Source organism: Hyalella azteca, unplaced genomic scaffold (assembly GCF_000764305.2).
Source record: "Hyalella azteca isolate HAZT.00-mixed unplaced genomic scaffold, Hazt_2.0.2 contig4178, whole genome shotgun sequence".
NCBI lineage: Eukaryota > Metazoa > Arthropoda > Malacostraca > Amphipoda > Hyalellidae > Hyalella > Hyalella azteca.
The window spans coordinates 57387-73822 of record NW_025934403.1 but is presented as its reverse complement, the minus strand read 5'-3'; the positions used below and the strand labels follow the sequence as shown (position 1 = coordinate 73822).

The following is a 16436-nucleotide window of genomic DNA, read 5'->3' as shown; positions in this document are numbered from 1 at the left end:
GTCATAAACGCCTGAGTGACTTTGGCCACTGTTTATGACCGTTTATTACCCCACTTTGGCCATCACTATGAACATGGCCGAATCACCCAGTTGAGGGTACCGTTTTATAGATGGGATATTACTGTATTATTGATGCCATATTATGGTATCCATGAACATGCCATTGAGCATTTACAACAACCTTGTCCACTGCAAGCTTCATATCAGCAGCATCATAGCATTTTTTCTGTATCTGTAAGCTTACAGGACGGCTTGTAATTTGTGAGATGATAAGTGAATTTTTTTTCACTCAGCGAGGTAAATGTAATCAATATTCTTTGTTTTTAATCAATTTTTTTCTTAACTGGAGCCTTTGCTAACTGAGATTCTACTGTAAATGTGCTTTCCGGGGTGTCCCAAATAGCCCCAGGGGGGTTGTCCCGAGTAGCCCCGCCGTGCGGAAATGGCTGCCATTTTTTTTTTTGTAATGAGATAGGCAAAATCTGTCAATTACGTTTTCAAGCCGACACCTGGGTGCAACTTTTATGTAAGTAAAATTTTTTAATACGGCCAATATTTTTTTTGCTACAGACCTTAGCAGAAGTAACTTTTCAAAATAGCGTTTTTCACCATTTTTTTCAGGAATTTTTCAAAGCTATTAAATGTCGTATTTTTCGACTTCCTTTATACTACATAGATAGGAAAAATGTTGTTGTTTAGGCCACTATATTTAGTTTAGCAATATTCCAATTAGTTTCGCTACTATGACTGTTTTACGACGTGTCAGAGGTGCGTCCCAAGTTGCCCCGGTTGACAGTATCAGGCCTTTGATGGCCATTGACAAAATTTTTCTATGTCAAATCGTTATTGAGATTGAGTTTTGGGGGTTTTTGTTAAAAAAACGAAAAGTGGTCAAAGTTACCCCGCCGGTCAAAGTAATCCCATTTTACGGTACCTGGTACGGTAATTAATGTATATGGTAATATCATATCAATAAAGGAAAAACAAGTAAAAATCTCAGAAAATGTCATTTATTCTAACTCTACATCATTTACAATGAAAGAGGAGGACTTCAGAGTACTGTTAGTAATGGATGAGTATGCTCTGCATGCTTCAAATGTTTTAAAATGAAGTTTTATTCAAAGTGTCCCGAGTAGCCCCATTCCACGGGGCTACTCGGGACACTCTTTTTTTGCTTCTGGCACCTTACGAGTAGCATATGGAATTTTTTTGAAGATGCCATTTGATAGCCCTCGCAAAGAGCTTTAAAATGAGCCTAAACTTGTTTATGAAATGTTTCATGGTAAGAAGTTATGAATTAAAAACGTTCAAAAGTGTCCCGAGTAGCCCCAGTTGATGGTAATTAAATTTATTTGTAGTTCATTTTCAGTATTTTTTGTCCATTTAGGTATTTTTTGTAAGTACAGTATGGACAATTGGACACATTGCTATGGCCCTTGTCTGAATTTGTCAGTTGAATTCAAGAAAGAGGGTTTTTTTCTGTGTAATTTGAAAAATTAGACATTAAAGATCGGGTTTACCTAGGATTCTTGGAAAATTCTGCCTGATATTTCCGATTGGTGACTTTGGTTGCCCAGTGCCCAAGTTCCATAGTACAATCATATCAATGCCCGATGAGCTGTTCACATGTATTTGTTAGTATATCACCAGGACGTCACTGCTGGCAAGGCCACTTGCCCTGCCAGCAAGTTGTACTGCCAGGCACAGAGTGAAAAGTTGAGATTGTCTTATGTTGACCGTGCTCTCTATAGGCATGGATAACCTCTTTGTCTGAAGACTTTTAAATGGTTGCATTTCCTGAATCTCCTTAGACAACACAGTGTGGTGTCACCTAGTGTGATTTGTGTAACAGGTATATACCTATATAGCTAATATGTAACTTAGGAAGTGTAAGAATTGATACCTGATGTGATACAAGAATTGACATGAAATCTATTGAATCTCTCCTTTTTTAATACCTTATATGCTCAATGGAATATAAAACACCAAATGATTTATACATACAGAAGCATTTCAGTAAATCTAAGTATTGATCAGGTTTACTATATCAAAATAAGTAAAGTTGTTCAGCTGGCTTATTCTAAGAAAATAATTATGAGAAAAGGCTTGCAAATGAGCCAATTTTATGGATATATTGCAAATCATGGATGCATGCTTTAAGAAACTGAATGCAATAAATGACAAGAAGCTTGTTTTTAATGCATAAATTTTATGTATAACAAAAAAGATATAAATAAGTTTAAATGCACAATTAAAATAATCATTATTTATGAAGAAAGCCATTTAACCATGCTCCTCTCTTTGCAATGCACAACTCATTAGGCAAATTTCCTGTCCTTAGTCTTTTCTAAAGCAAAGATGAACCGATATACTTGTAAAGTAAAATTTGTATCATGTATTTTAAAACTTCCTGTTGTGTTTTATTATCAAGCATTTTATTGATGTGCAGTCCTTCAATGATCTTAGCTTAGGAAAAAAAGATTTTCTCCTCTGGTTTGCATTAGAGCTGCTTTAAAAGACTCTTTAGTTGTAGCTCTGTCCAGAATGCTGAAGAATGAAAGTAGTTTGTAGTCAGTAGGTATTTTCTTGTTTTAATCACTTAATGCAATACAATATTTTTTTTACAGATTTCCAGCAATTCTTTTGAGCCAAATTTAGTATAAAATTAATGCCAGGATGACTGGCAATTTACCTCCATACCAACAACGGAATCCTGTTAGTGATGTCCTGCAGCAAATTCATAGACTCAAGTAAGTTATGTTCATATAATGAATGAGATGGATGTTGTACTTGTATATCCATTCTTCTTGTTTTTGTTGATGAATTCATTTTGATTATGAATACTTCAAAAATATATGGTACCTATAATGATGATTATAGATAATTGGTAACAGAATGCCCATTCTTCAATGAAGATGTAAAAGTTGATGTATTTCAAAATTCAGATTTTTCTCTATTCATATAAGTAGGTATATTTAACATCTCGTGTGAATTCATTGAACTTCTGCACATTTTAAAGTTTAAACCTCAGCATTTTGGCTGTGCTGGTTTATGTTGAATAGGCTGTTTCATTGGTTGGTGTTGCAAATTAATATGCCTCTTAGCATTACCTATATTATGCATCTTGGGCTCCCAAGCTCTGTGTCCTGCAATAATCTTAGCGCGAGTCTTACAGGTCAAGTAAAACATTATTGGATATTCCTGCTCTCGACAATAATACAGCCAACAATGTAAGCATCACATAACAATTACTAATAATTTTTAATTTATTCTCAACAGTCCAATGGGAGGCCTGATGGGAAGAGGGAGCAGTGGCTACAACCCTTCTAACTCGGGCTCATCAATTTTGGGCCCATTAAATACAAACTTTACCGGCACCAACAGTGGCGGTGGGGGTTTTGGGGGTGGAAACTTCCCCACAAGCGCCTCAGAGACTGCACCCTCCCCTTTAGACTTATCTGAATTCCCCTCCTTGAGTCGTAGTAGTGGAGTGGTGGGAGACTCCATGACAGTTGGGGGCACTCATGGTGGGGGACGCACATCTTATGGTAGTTTGGGGCATGGCTGGGGTGGTGAGTAGCGCCTTTGTTTTTCATTTGGTTAATAAAAATAACAAGCATTCTTTGGCTCTGATTAGTTTCTCACATTACTAGGTTTCAATTCAATCAATATTGGTGAAGATCTTATATTTTGTGATTAAGATCAAGAAAGGGCAATGTCAGAATTAGTGTATAAATGACAATAATTAAATTGTGATTAGTTTGTGTGTATTAAGCCACTTTGTTCTGTCAAAGAATTTAAACACTACTTGAAGATTTTTCCTAGATTGTTTCTTTGTGAAGTCAATTTTAAATTATCTTGCAAACCTATATCAATATTCATCACATTATTATAACCCCCCAAAAATCGATTTATAGTTATGCTCTCAGAATTAAATTTAAAATACTTATGCATATTTTCCAGTAAAATTATGGCAATCCATCATGACTGCTTGAAACTTGTGCATAATATTTTTTTTACTGTGCAGGCATGGTGAAGCAGCCAGTTTCAGAGCCCTCCGAGTTTACTATGAGTAGTGAAGATTTTCCTGCCTTACCAGGGTCACATATGAGCAAAGCTAAACAACAACACAGTGAGTGGAACCTGATGCTGCTCTTCTTGTTGTCATTTATCAGTGCATTATATAGGTACCAAATTGAGGAGGTATGATATATACTGCTGTAATTCAACTACTTTGGCAGATAACATAGCTACTTAATAAATTGATAGTTATGTACTAGCAGGTAGTTAGTGAATTAGTCTGCATACCTACATCTCATTGTTATATGGATGATGAAAAGAAGGATTTTGTATTGCCCTCCAGTAAATTTGTTTGATTCATAACAGGCGAGGCATTTGGAGGCGACAGCAAAAAGTCAGGTGGTGCCAGCAACAGCGGGGGTGCTGCTACTGCAGGGTCTGGGGGAGCTGGTGGCAACAGCAATGCCGTCTCCTCAAGTAGTTCCTTAAACATCACTTCTGCAGGTCAGTTTGTGGCTTGTATGCTAACAAATTATTTTGTTTAAGTCTAGAGTCTTGCTTCTATGATTTTATTTCATAGCTGATACGTATGATAATTACAGTATGCTAGATACCTGCCCAACATGAGGCCTGGCAAAGCATTTTGTTTAAAGTTAAAGTATCACTTCTTGACAATGGAAACTTATTTTTCACAACAAATTCAAGATTGCTGTATTTTTGAGTATATTTTTATTTAAATGTCTCAAACATATTCGTGCAGAAATAAAGCAGTATAATGTTATGATAATTATTTTATAAGGTGATGTTGGTATGAGCAAATCAAAGCTTCTCCTACAAGGGAAAAATTGTGTCTCTAAGGAGGTAAGGAGAGAAGTTTAAACATGCATGTGTTAATTTGAGAGAACTGGGCCACACATAATGAAAATTATGATCAGAGAGGTGGGAACTTACGTGGATGATAAATTTGAGGATAAATGACACACCAGGAATTTATTGAGCATTTTTGTTCTAGTCTTTACAACCATGTTAATTAGGTAAGGCTTTTTTTTTGTATCACAATTCACTATCATAAACCCAGAAAGTAAAAGTTTGATTTTGATAAAATGTATTGATGAAGGAGAAGAAACAAACTTCTTGTTGCTGCGAATGGATGGGTTACGATGAAAAATATCAGCAAGCAACAGAAAATACTCATTTGAGCAAGTGAAAGTTAGTGGAATGTATTGAATGTTAGTGGGATGTATTGAATGCAGAAGCAGATGTCTCAAAATAATAAAATACAGTAAAGTATAAAAGCAAAGTAGATAGTGTAATGCTGATTCTGTGTCATGACTTGCAGGCTCAGACATGGGTGCCGGTGACGGCCGAGGGTCAGCTGGCGTAGGCGACAAGAACAGCCAGTCTAAACGAGGCATACAAACCTGTCCTGACGGTTGGTGCTCCTACTGCTTCTGCTTCCTGAGTCTGCTTCCTGCCCCTGCTTCCTGCCTCTGCTTCCTGCCTCTGCTTCCTGCCTCTNAGATCAGGCGTGTTAACCAGCAGATCAGGTGACAGTGAGGCGTGTTAACCTGCAGATCAGGTGACAGTGAGGCGTGTTAACCAGCAGATCAGGCGTGTTAACCAGCAGATCAGGTGACAGTGAGGCGTGTTAACCTGCAGATCAGGTGACAGTGAGGCGTGTTAACCAGCAGATCAGGCGTGTTAACCAGCAGATCAGGTGACAGTGAGGCGTGTTAACCTGCAGATCAGGTGACAGTGAGGCGTGTTAACCAGCAGATCAGGCGTGTTAACCAGCAGATCAGGTGACAGTGAGGCGTGTTAACCTGCAGATCAGGTGACAGTGAGGCGTGTTAACCAGCAGATCAGGCGTGTTAACCAGCAGATCAGGTGACAGTGAGGCGTGTTAACCTGCAGATCAGGTGACAGTGAGGCGTGTTAACCAGCAGATCAGGCGTGTTAACCAGCAGATCAGGTGACAGTGAGGCGTGTTAACCTGCAGATCAGGTGACAGTGAGGCGTGTTAACCAGCAGATCAGGCGTGTTAACCAGCAGATCAGGTGACAGTGAGGCGTGTTAACCTGCAGATCAGGTGACAGTGAGGCGTGTTAACCAGCAGATCAGGCGTGTTAACCAGCAGATCAGGTGACAGTGAGGCGTGTTAACCTGCAGATCAGGTGACAGTGAGGCGTGTTAACCAGCAGATCAGGCGTGTTAACCAGCAGATCAGGTGACAGTGAGGCGTGTTAACCTGCAGATCAGGTGACAGTGAGGCGTGTTAACCAGCAGATCAGGCGTGTTAACCAGCAGATCAGGTGACAGTGAGGCGTGTTAACCTGCAGATCAGGTGACAGTGAGGCGTGTTAACCAGCAGATCAGGCGTGTTAACCAGCAGATCAGGTGACAGTGAGGCGTGTTAACCTGCAGATCAGGTGACAGTGAGGCGTGTTAACCAGCAGATCAGGCGTGTTAACCAGCAGATCAGGTGACAGTGAGGCGTGTTAACCTGCAGATCAGGTGACAGTGAGGCGTGTTAACCAGCAGATCAGGCGTGTTAACCAGCAGATCAGGTGACAGTGAGGCGTGTTAACCTGCAGATCAGGTGACAGTGAGGCGTGTTAACCAGCAGATCAGGCGTGTTAACCAGCAGATCAGGTGACAGTGAGGCGTGTTAACCTGCAGATCAGGTGACAGTGAGGCGTGTTAACCAGCAGATCAGGCGTGTTAACCAGCAGATCAGGTGACAGTGTGGCGTGTTAACCAGCAGATCAGGTGACAGTGTGGCGTGTTAACCTGTAGCTCACATGACAGTGTGGCGTGTTAACCTGATGAGCCCATTAATTGCGTGATGTGTTGTGACACCGCACCTTAACATGAGCTTGTTTTCTTATCTTATGTTAAAGGCAACGTATTACGATGTCATTTACAGCTGTGTCACATGCAGCGCGTTAGTTTGTGTCACATACTGCACGACACTAACGTAGCTCTAGTCACAGCTTGTAGCATCCAATAACTTGACTCACGTTGCAGCATGTACGGCAGAGCTGGTAAGCTGGCGCCCATCCAGTTCGAGCGGTACGGAGAAGACCTTCTCTTCTACATGTTCTACTCCAATGCCGGCGACGTCTGGCAACTTATGGCTGCTGCTGAACTGTGAGCTCAACTGTAGGCTAGGCTTCATTAGCCTTTGTATAGAAACGATATTTTCATGCAATATTCTCGGACAATGGTGTTGAATTAATCAGAACAATGCATTTGATCAATGTTACTTGAGTACTTGCGACGCCCTGTTGTAGTTCGCTGGTATGCAAAAGGATTATTCAGAAGGGGTTGTAAGCCACAGAGGATACGTTATGCTGAGGTTATGCGGCGCCGAGATTTTATTACCCTGAGGATGTACTACACTGAGGGTGTACTGCACTGAGGGTGTACTACACTGAGGGTGTACTGCACTGAGGGTGTACTACACTGAGGCTGTACTACACTGAGGCTGTACTACACTGAGGCTGTACTGCACTGAGGATGTACTACACTAAGGGTGTACTACACTGAGGATGTACTACACTGAGGATGTACTACACTGAGGCTGTACTACACTGAGGCTGTACTACACTGAGGGTGTACTACACTGAGGGTGTACTACACTGAGGCTGTACTACACTGAGGCTGTACTACACTGAGGCTGTACTACACTAAGGCTGTACTACATTGAGGATGTACTACACTGGTTATGTACTACAATGAGGGTGTAGTACACTGATGGTGTACTATACACTGGTTATGTACTGTGCAGCTACAACCGCGACTGGAGGTACCACAAGGAGGAGCGCGTGTGGCTGACGCGCGCGCCTGGGATGCCGCCCGTCGAGAAGGCGCACGCGTACGAACGCGGCACCTACTTCTACTTCGACGTGACGGTGGGTCCCTACTTCTACTTCGACGTGACGGTGGGTCCCTACTTCTACTTCGACGTGACGGTGGGTCCCTACTTCTACTTCTACGTGACGGTGGGTCCCTACTTCTACTTCGACGTGACGGTGGGTCCCTACTTCTACTTCTACGTGACGGTGGGTCCCTACTTCTACCTTTACTTCACATGGGTACATATTTCATTTCTCGTTTCCTGCTTAATTTCTTTACTATTTGAGTGGATGAACTGCACACAAAATACCACTTTTGTTGCTGACTGCGTTGCATGTGTTGCAGAACTGGCGGAAGGTGCCCAAAGAATTCCACCTCGAATATGACAAGCTCGACAACCAACCCATGACCATCCCGCCTCTGCAGCAGAAGCAGCACCAGCAGCAGCAGCACCTTCAGCAGCAGCACAATCTCCATCCTCCCACCTCGGCACTAGCGTAGCAGCATTAGTCTCACTAGTACGTGGTTGCTACTAATGCTAGTTGCTAGTTTATTATTTCGCTACTAGTTTGTAAACTGAAGAAACTAGTGTTAGTAGTATACAAAGGTCAAAGGAGTAAGTTTAACCGGTTTCCCTCGCTTATAGCTTTGGCTCGAAACTGTTCTCTGTTACAGGCATGTTCTCTTGTCTACCTAAAAATCGTATGAAAATCAAGCAGCGTGAAACCTTTGATTTTGTTCTAAATTAGATTATTGAAGTACGGCAACATTATATACTTTATTTTAGATTCAGCCAAGTACATTATTTTTGGCACAAATGTTCATCTGAAACAGTATATGTCAATATTTTCCCTGACCTCCCAGGCTGTTCGTGCAATTACCGGTGACTTCGACGTGGTGGTGGAAGAAGAACGAGGGGAAGTGGAGGAGGAAGAGGGGAAGTGGGAGGAGGAAGAGGGGAAGTGGGAGGAGGAAGAGGGGAGGAAGCAAAGCCGTGTTGTGAGGAAATGCAGGAGGAGAAGAAGGGAAGAACGGGGCTCGTAAGAAGTGTACCCGCTTTTCCATCGTGTATTATTTAAATTTCTTCCTCTTTCAATAAAGATGACGTCTATAGTGGACCTGTCAATAACCTGTTGTTAGATTTTTAGCGACCTGTCATAAATTTCAACAATCTGTAAATGGCAACTACAGATTTGATTGTACATTTTGAATTATGGTTATAATTCGTGAAATGTGGTTGTACCATTGAAATATATTGCTCGAAATTTGATTACAATTAATTTGATTAATAGTTAATCATTATTCATTATATCTACCATAAAATATTCTGTTTTTCTTTTTTTTTAATTTTGATGCTACGAAGGTCTTACCTATAGTATCAATTCTTACCTGTCGTCTGGTCAAAAAATTTCTCCTCGTTGGATCTAATCCAAAATTGAATCTGACTTTGATACGTTTTTTTTTCGGCCCATATTGTCAGTGGTGGCTTGATTTACTTTAACACACAGACTCGGCTGAAATGCTTACTTAAATGCAATATGCACACTGTGCTGTGTTTAGTAGTGCCTCCTTGTTTACCTTCGCCCTTGTCCGCACCCTCTAATTTTGTCGCCTGCAGGGGAACACAAGGGGAACTGACGCTCCCCCAGGCCATATCCTCCCCGAGTCAAGTTTTTTTTTTTACTTGTAGAATGTTAATCAGGGGCCAAACTACCATATCCCGCTTTGATACACTCAGCGGTTTGAGTGCACGTAGCGACCTAAGTGCATCTAGCGACCAAAGTGCGCGTAGCGGCAGATTTTTCGTCTGCGATTGTTGAGTTGCTCCCAAGAAACCGTCAATTATTGGCTGATGGAGCTACGAACTCTTAAATGATACCAGGTACCTTATCGTCTATCCGTCTTGGTGCTCTTTTTACCTTCTGAAATCAATCTTATAATCCTTATCCTGAATCTTATACCTAATAATGAATCTAATGAAACATTAATTAAGACAAAATTAATTCTTTTTAAAACTCGGCAGCTGATAGAGTTGCCAGAAGGGCCACTACTTTTGCCGCCGTGCATTTGCCGCAATACTTGAAAACGATGTGCAGTGTTGCTGGTGAACCTAACTAGTGCCAAGACTGAGGGTTAGGTAGCACCACTAGTGCCAAGACTGAGGGTTAGGCAGCGCCACTAGTGCCAAGACTGAGGGTTAGGTAGCACCACTAGTGCCAAGACTGAGGGTTAGGTAGCACCACTAGTGCCAAGACTGAGGGTTAGGTAGCACCACTAGTGCCAAGACTGAGGGTTAGGCAGCGCCACTAGTGCCAAGACTGAGGGTTAGGTAGCACCACTAGTGCCAAGTCTGAGGGTTAGGTTGCACCACTAGTGCCAAGACTGAGGGTTAGGTAGCACCACTAGTGCCAAGACTGAGGGCTAGGTAGCATCACTAGTGCCAAGACTGAGGGTTAAGTAGCACCACTAGTGCCAAGACTGAGGGTTAAGTAGCACCACTAGTGTCGAAACTAAGACTTGATAGCGCTTAGTGTTTGCCGGCACCTTTAGTCTTTCTTTATTCACCGCTCAAACTCAAGTCTGTATTCAGTATCAATCTCCTGAATTGTCAGTGCATTTAAATAATAAATGATTCGCTTCATTATATCATTCAAATGTTTGTAAATGTTAATGTTCTAACGTATACTTCATAAAGCTTGTTTTCAGCTTATGCAGAAAAACCATGGCTAGTTTTACTTTGCTTAATTAGTCTTAGTTAGCTTAGTGTCTCTCGAGATGCAACGTTCACGTCGAGTTCAAAAATCCCTGTGATGGCTTCAGCTGTAGGAACAGCTGCTTCAGCTGTAGGAACAGCTGCTTCAGCTGTAGGAACAGCTGCTTCAGCTGTAGGAGCAGCTGCTTCTGCTGCAGCGATATATCGTGCCGTGCAGAAGGACGAAGCGTTCCTGCAGCAACTGCACGCAGCTGTTGCAGATGTTGTGCAGCGTCTTAAAGGTAACAATAACTGTCACTATTTACACTGATTTGACTGCAGCAATTCTGGATTTTACCCTTGTAAGCATATTCCCTCACCACCCTCGTACCGACCATTCCCTAGTCACCCAGTAATCCATTATCCGTGTATCCAACATATAACATAGTAATATATAACATATATAATCCACGTATCCAACATATAATATAAGATAATGTATAACATATATAATATATAACAAGGATAATCCACGTATGCAACATATAATATAACATAATATAATATATAACATATATAATGCACGTATTCACCACCCCCTCCTGACATCAGGCGGGGCGTTCTACCTACAGCACGACGCTGTGGTGACGCTCCTGACGCAGCTGACGTACGGCGCCCTGACGACGCTGTCGCTCAGGCAGACGTTGGGGGAGGAGTACACGGGGCTACTCCTGCTACATTCCTCCCGCGCATCCCTCCCATCCACATGGGTGAGTCCATACTTGTTGGGCTACGGGGTTGGGGGGGATAGTGAACTCTGGGGTTGTTGTTGTTGTGGTTCCCCGGTCTCGCTTTTACAAGAGACCCCCTCGCGTAAGTACGACACCACCGACAGGGGGTCGCTCAGAGCTGTAGGGCCGAGGTTATGTGGTGAGGTACCCCGGACCAGGGCCCGGGGTGGGGTTGAGGTCGGGGAGTTTGGCCGCCGAAAGTCGCACGCTTCCTCCGACGGGTGCCGCCACTGCGCAGAGGCAGGTTGATGGTAGTGGTGGTGCCTGGTTGATGGTAGTGGTGGTGCCTGGTTGATGGTAGTGGTGGTGAGAGGGGGCGCTCTACTCGAAGAAGCTCCCACATCCAGCGGCTGAACTCTGGGGTTGATGGTAGTGATGGTAAACTGTGAGGGGTGATGATAATCGGTGTGAAATGATGGTGAGCCATGCTTGACTGAATGATTTTTGATTTCAGATTGTCTACGTAGTTTTCAAAAACTAAAATTAACAATAAAAATGATTGTTTGTATCAATTGTATTATGATGACAGCTAAAACTGAAATATTGAAGACAATTAAGACTTGTATAGAGTTTAGGAATGATGATAGAACTTCTTCGTGCAAAATAAATTACTGAATTTTACGGCAGCGCCTGCACGCGGTGGTGTGGCTGCAGGCTCTAGGGGCGCCCCTGGGGCGCCTGCTGCTGCGCCTACTGCAGCAGTCGCTGTCCCAGGGCCTCCTGCACTCGCTCCTGCACCCACAGCTGTGCCAGACACTGCTGCTGTGCTCTAGTGCACTGCACCGCCTCGCTGCACCACTGCACCGTCTGCACCTTGCACTCTTCTTCATGCGGGGTGTGCACTACCACATCGCTAAGCGTGTCGCCGGCGTGCGATATGTGAGTCAAATCCTACCTCTCTTATCAGGCTTTATTAAGAGCGATAACAACTGATGTGATTACTCTCATCAGGCTTAATTAAGAGCGATAACAACTGATGTGATTACTCTCATCAGGCTTAATTAAGAGCGATAACAACTGATGTGATTACTCTCGTCAGGATTAAGAGCGATAACAACTGATGTGATTACTCTCATCAGGCTTAATTAAGAGCGATAACAACTGATGTGATTATCTGTGGCTTTATAATTTATTTCATCGTGACGTTCATTGCCGTTAATGTATTAAAAAATATAACTCAGTAGTCTCACTGCAGTGAGCGACAGAGAGCGCATTTTCTCGTCGACGAAAACTTGAGGTCACGGACGGACAGACGGACATGGCGAGCACAATAGTGCATTTTTTCCATAAATGGAAAATGCGTAAACTTCTGTTTTCTGAGGAGAAACAAGGATTTACGCTCAAGTAGCATTGATGAAGGCAATGTGTCTGCAGGCTAATTGTGACCAATTCTAGTTCTTAATACAATCGTATCATATAAAATTTAACGTGATCGCATTAGTCTTGTATTTCTTTATGTTCATAATTAAGTTTTATTCCCAACAACGGCTTCCAAGTACTATGATTTTACTCACCAAATTCAGTGAGAATTACCTCTGAAAATAATGCTGATATTCTCATCTTCAAGTGTTAAATGTTTATAATGATTGAATTCTTGTAATAAATATTGCGAGATTAAGACAGACTGAATGCTCAGCTTCTCAACGTGGTTTTCAATAAATCATGTATTGAAATATTTTGTATTATGATACCGTAGGCATATTTTTAAAAATAATACTTTTGAATAATTAAACATGAATTGCTTTTGGGAGTTCATAAATGGTCATAAGTCTCTGAAATTATAAATTGAAATTATAAATATTAAAGACGTTGCAAATTTGAAATTCCTTGTAATTGTGTACACGAATTCAAATGAACTGTATTATGAGAGCCATTTGAATGGATAACTGCATTGTCGAGGCCATTTAAAAGTGTCAGTGAATAGCTGAAGCCATTAGAAATTCTGACTGTATTTCTGATGTCATTTGAAGCTTTAATTGCATGTACTAATTTCAACTAGTAATTGCTTATGTCTGTTTCAGGTCTCGATACGAAGCTGGCTTAACGACCACAGCACCGACAGTTCACTGCGCTTCTTAGGTCGCCTGATGCTCCTGCAGCTGCTGCTACAGGCGGTGCCTTCCTTGTGCGCCGCCTGCAGCAGCAGCGAGCGTCCTGACGAGGGCAGGGACGAGGGTGAGTAGCGGGGACAGCAGCGCCTGTCCTGACGAGGGCAGGGACGAGGGTGAGTAGCGGGGACAGCAGCGACTGTCCTGACGAGGGCAGGGACGAAAGTTTTTAAATCCAGTCAAAAACAAGAGGCGTGTAGCCTGCGTTTATGAAGTGTCTGTGCAATATTCAGGCGTCATGCAACACTTGACGTTGTTTCACGTCTTCAAACTGCAGGTAACCACTGACTGGCGTTGATGATGACGTACGCGCTAATTACATGCAAACGAAGTTGTAGTTAAGACGTAGCGTTATGATGTCGTCACTCTTCCCGTCAATAAACATACACTACTGCTTTTTGCCGTGGGTATAGCAACCAACCGCGGCATGTTGCGTATAGTATTGCCTCCCTTTAGGAATACTATCCATTTACGTGCATGTGGTTAGGTAGACTACAACAACATAAATGTGGAAACGAAATAGTTATAAGTTAACGACAATACAGAAGCTTTTCAGTATATGTTTGCACTGCAGGTGTAGAGGTGCAGGACGCAGAGGTGTGCAGACTGTGTCTGTGCAGACGCACTAACGCCGCCCTCTGCCCCTGCGGGCACGTCTTCTGCTGGCGCTGCATCCACGGCGCCCTCGCCGCCAACCAAGCCCGCTGCCCTCTCTGCAGGTGAGGGGACACCCTGAGGGGCATCAGGTATTATTGTCTGAGGGGCATGAGGTATTATTCCCCGAGGGGCATGAGGTATTATTCCCCGAGGGCATGAGGTATTATTCCCCGAGGGGCATGAGGTATTATTCCCCGAGGGCATGAGGTATTATTCTCCGAGGGGCATGAGGTATTATTCTCCGGAGACACGTGGTGCCTTCGGAAGAGTTGTAGATTTCTGGGGTAGTTTTAATTGACTCATGAAGTACTTAAATGGTTCGCAGGACATCCTATCAAAATTAAGGAAGCTCCGAGGGCTCTAAACTGTCTTAATTGAGAGGACATCTCATTCCATAATATTTATAGCTATTAATGTATCGTTAATTTTATAATACGCCTACTAAAACGTCCCCTGTTATTTTCTTTGTTGAGCAGATATGCAGTGCAGCCGCGCGATGTCATTCCTCTGAAGAACTTCCAGTGATTCATTCCTCACGAGAGCGGCGAGAGGCATGATCCAGGCTGTTGTTGTCATTCCTCAAAATTAATATTTTTCGAGGCAGATCAGCGACTACATTGTGCACATGAGATCCGTCCTCGCACCCGTCAATGCATTGGTAGTATACCTAACATTGTTCAAATCATGTCTCATATTGAAGTATATATGGTAGAACGTAAGTACCAGGTCTCTAGATATTTGAAGATACCACGTGGTAAATAGCTCTACGATACCAAATATTCATGTTTTAAACCTCATCATGTTGAGGTATTTTGATACCGCACGGGTCCGAATACCATTGTAACTCGGTACTAATACTTTTTATTAATTAATAAGAATGATAATGCTTATAATTTTTCGATTATAACGAATGAAAAGCTGAAGGATGCACACCGCGGATAGCTGTTGTTCAGGTTGGCTATGCTGGACTTTTTATTTAAATTCTTACGTTTAGTATAGCTTTTTAAGATTTTTATCAGAAACAATTGCGTACTTCATCGTAATAAATGTTTGTTTTTACTTTACAACACGTAAAGTGTACGAAAAGAAAGGAGGTTTCCCACGCGGTCCCGCCTTTAGGCGGGCAAAGAAATTCGTGTCCAGGGCTGGAATGCTTAAAAAAATCTCATCAAATCGCATTATGTTATAAATGTATATAAGAACGTATTGGGCGTTATTGTGTGTATTGGGACTTGACTTGTTAAGCGTTCGATAAGAACGGGTTTAGCCTTAAGTGCAATTATTGGTGTAAGTTATTCGTTGTTTTCTCGGTTACTATTCTGGTCAGGGTTGGTGGACGCGTGTTCTTAGTGCGGCAGTGCACGTCACGTCAATAATTTACGTTAATTTACGGGGCATGAAACGTGCGCTTCTGATGCTGGAGAGAATGTCGTTTGTTGCGTGTGCCGTCGACGCTGCCACTTGCAATACAAATAATAATACTAATAATAATAGCGGTTTCAGCGTTTATTAGGCCGTAGGCACGTCGCCGATTCTGACCAGAAACTGGCGCACAGAGCTGGGATCGAACCCGCGCCTCTCTGCTCCAATCTTGGTACTCTGAACTTTAACCACTGGGCACTGTAGCCAATAATTAAGTTGTATTGCTAATGCCGAAAATGTTACAACAAATGACGAAGTTCTCATAACAAATGCCACTGTTTTCATAAAAAATGCTACTTACAGCGCACGAACTATGGTTTGTTAGGTCATGGCTTACCAAAAGTTCGTAAACATTAAATAATGAATGCAACCGATAATTGATAATTTAATGGAAGTGACGAGTCTGCTTCGTCTGAGAAGTCAGCTTGTTTATTATACTTTGTTTTGTTTTTCTATGTCCATGGCTGTGCTGATAAATGTTTTGAAGTATAAATACATGTAGGTTGAGAATACTGACGTGTGTTAATTACATTCCCAAGGTATGAACTATTAGTAAGATATTAATCTTCTTCAGGTCTTTCGATATGCGGTCACGGTTTACGCTTGTAAATCAATACACATTTGTGCCCGAGAAATCTTTAAGGAAAAATGATAAAAACAGACTAGACGAAGCTATGCAGGAGCATATGTTCAATCTTAAAATGCCTAGCAAATTACGGAGCAGGCAATAAGTCCAGCAGCTATCTCAATCAATCGTCAGCTATGGAAAGATCGGGTTCCAAAGGCCGGATCCCTTGTGAATCAAGTCACGAAAAGTTCAAGAATCGGCAACAGGCCATGGGCCTATTTCTTCAGCGCCGACACTTCTATTCTATTCTATTCTAACAG

General features: G+C 42.2%; 2 protein-coding genes across 2 annotated transcripts; both read left to right on the top strand.

The window, feature by feature from the left end:
- Positions 1-2624: 2624 nt before the first annotated feature.
- Positions 2625-8823, top strand: LOC108677983 (CCR4-NOT transcription complex subunit 2). Its single transcript, XM_018166303.2, has 10 exons — positions 2625-2750; positions 3280-3572; positions 4028-4132; positions 4387-4525; positions 5358-5548; positions 6750-6789; positions 7048-7170; positions 7811-7934; positions 8224-8396; positions 8743-8823. The coding sequence occupies exons 1-9, from the start codon at positions 2677-2679 to the stop codon at positions 8377-8379; spliced, it is 1245 nt and encodes a 414-aa protein (XP_018021792.1). The 5' UTR covers positions 2625-2676; the 3' UTR covers positions 8380-8396; positions 8743-8823.
- A 1757-nt stretch (positions 8824-10580) lies between these two features.
- On the top strand, positions 10581-15618 carry LOC108677986 (peroxisome biogenesis factor 10-like). The gene is made up of 6 exons (XM_018166306.2): positions 10581-10872; positions 11183-11340; positions 11989-12240; positions 13383-13536; positions 14044-14188; positions 14603-15618. The coding sequence occupies exons 1-6, from the start codon at positions 10689-10691 to the stop codon at positions 14649-14651; spliced, it is 942 nt and encodes a 313-aa protein (XP_018021795.1). The 5' UTR covers positions 10581-10688; the 3' UTR covers positions 14652-15618.
- Positions 15619-16436: the final 818 nt, after the last annotated feature.

What these genes read in the sequence shown, in the direction of transcription:
- LOC108677986 (XM_018166306.2), top strand. Translation starts at nt 10,689, where the DNA reads ATGGCTTCAGCTGTAGGAACAGCTGCTTCAGCTGTAGGAACAGCTGCT. An exon ending in TGTTGTGCAGCGTCTTAAAG is followed by an intron (nt 10,873 to 11,182) that starts GTAACAATAACT and finishes TCCTGACATCAG; the next exon opens with GCGGGGCGTTCTACCTACAG. An exon ending in GTGTCGCCGGCGTGCGATAT is followed by an intron (nt 12,241 to 13,382) that starts GTGAGTCAAATC and finishes TGTCTGTTTCAG; the next exon opens with GTCTCGATACGAAGCTGGCT.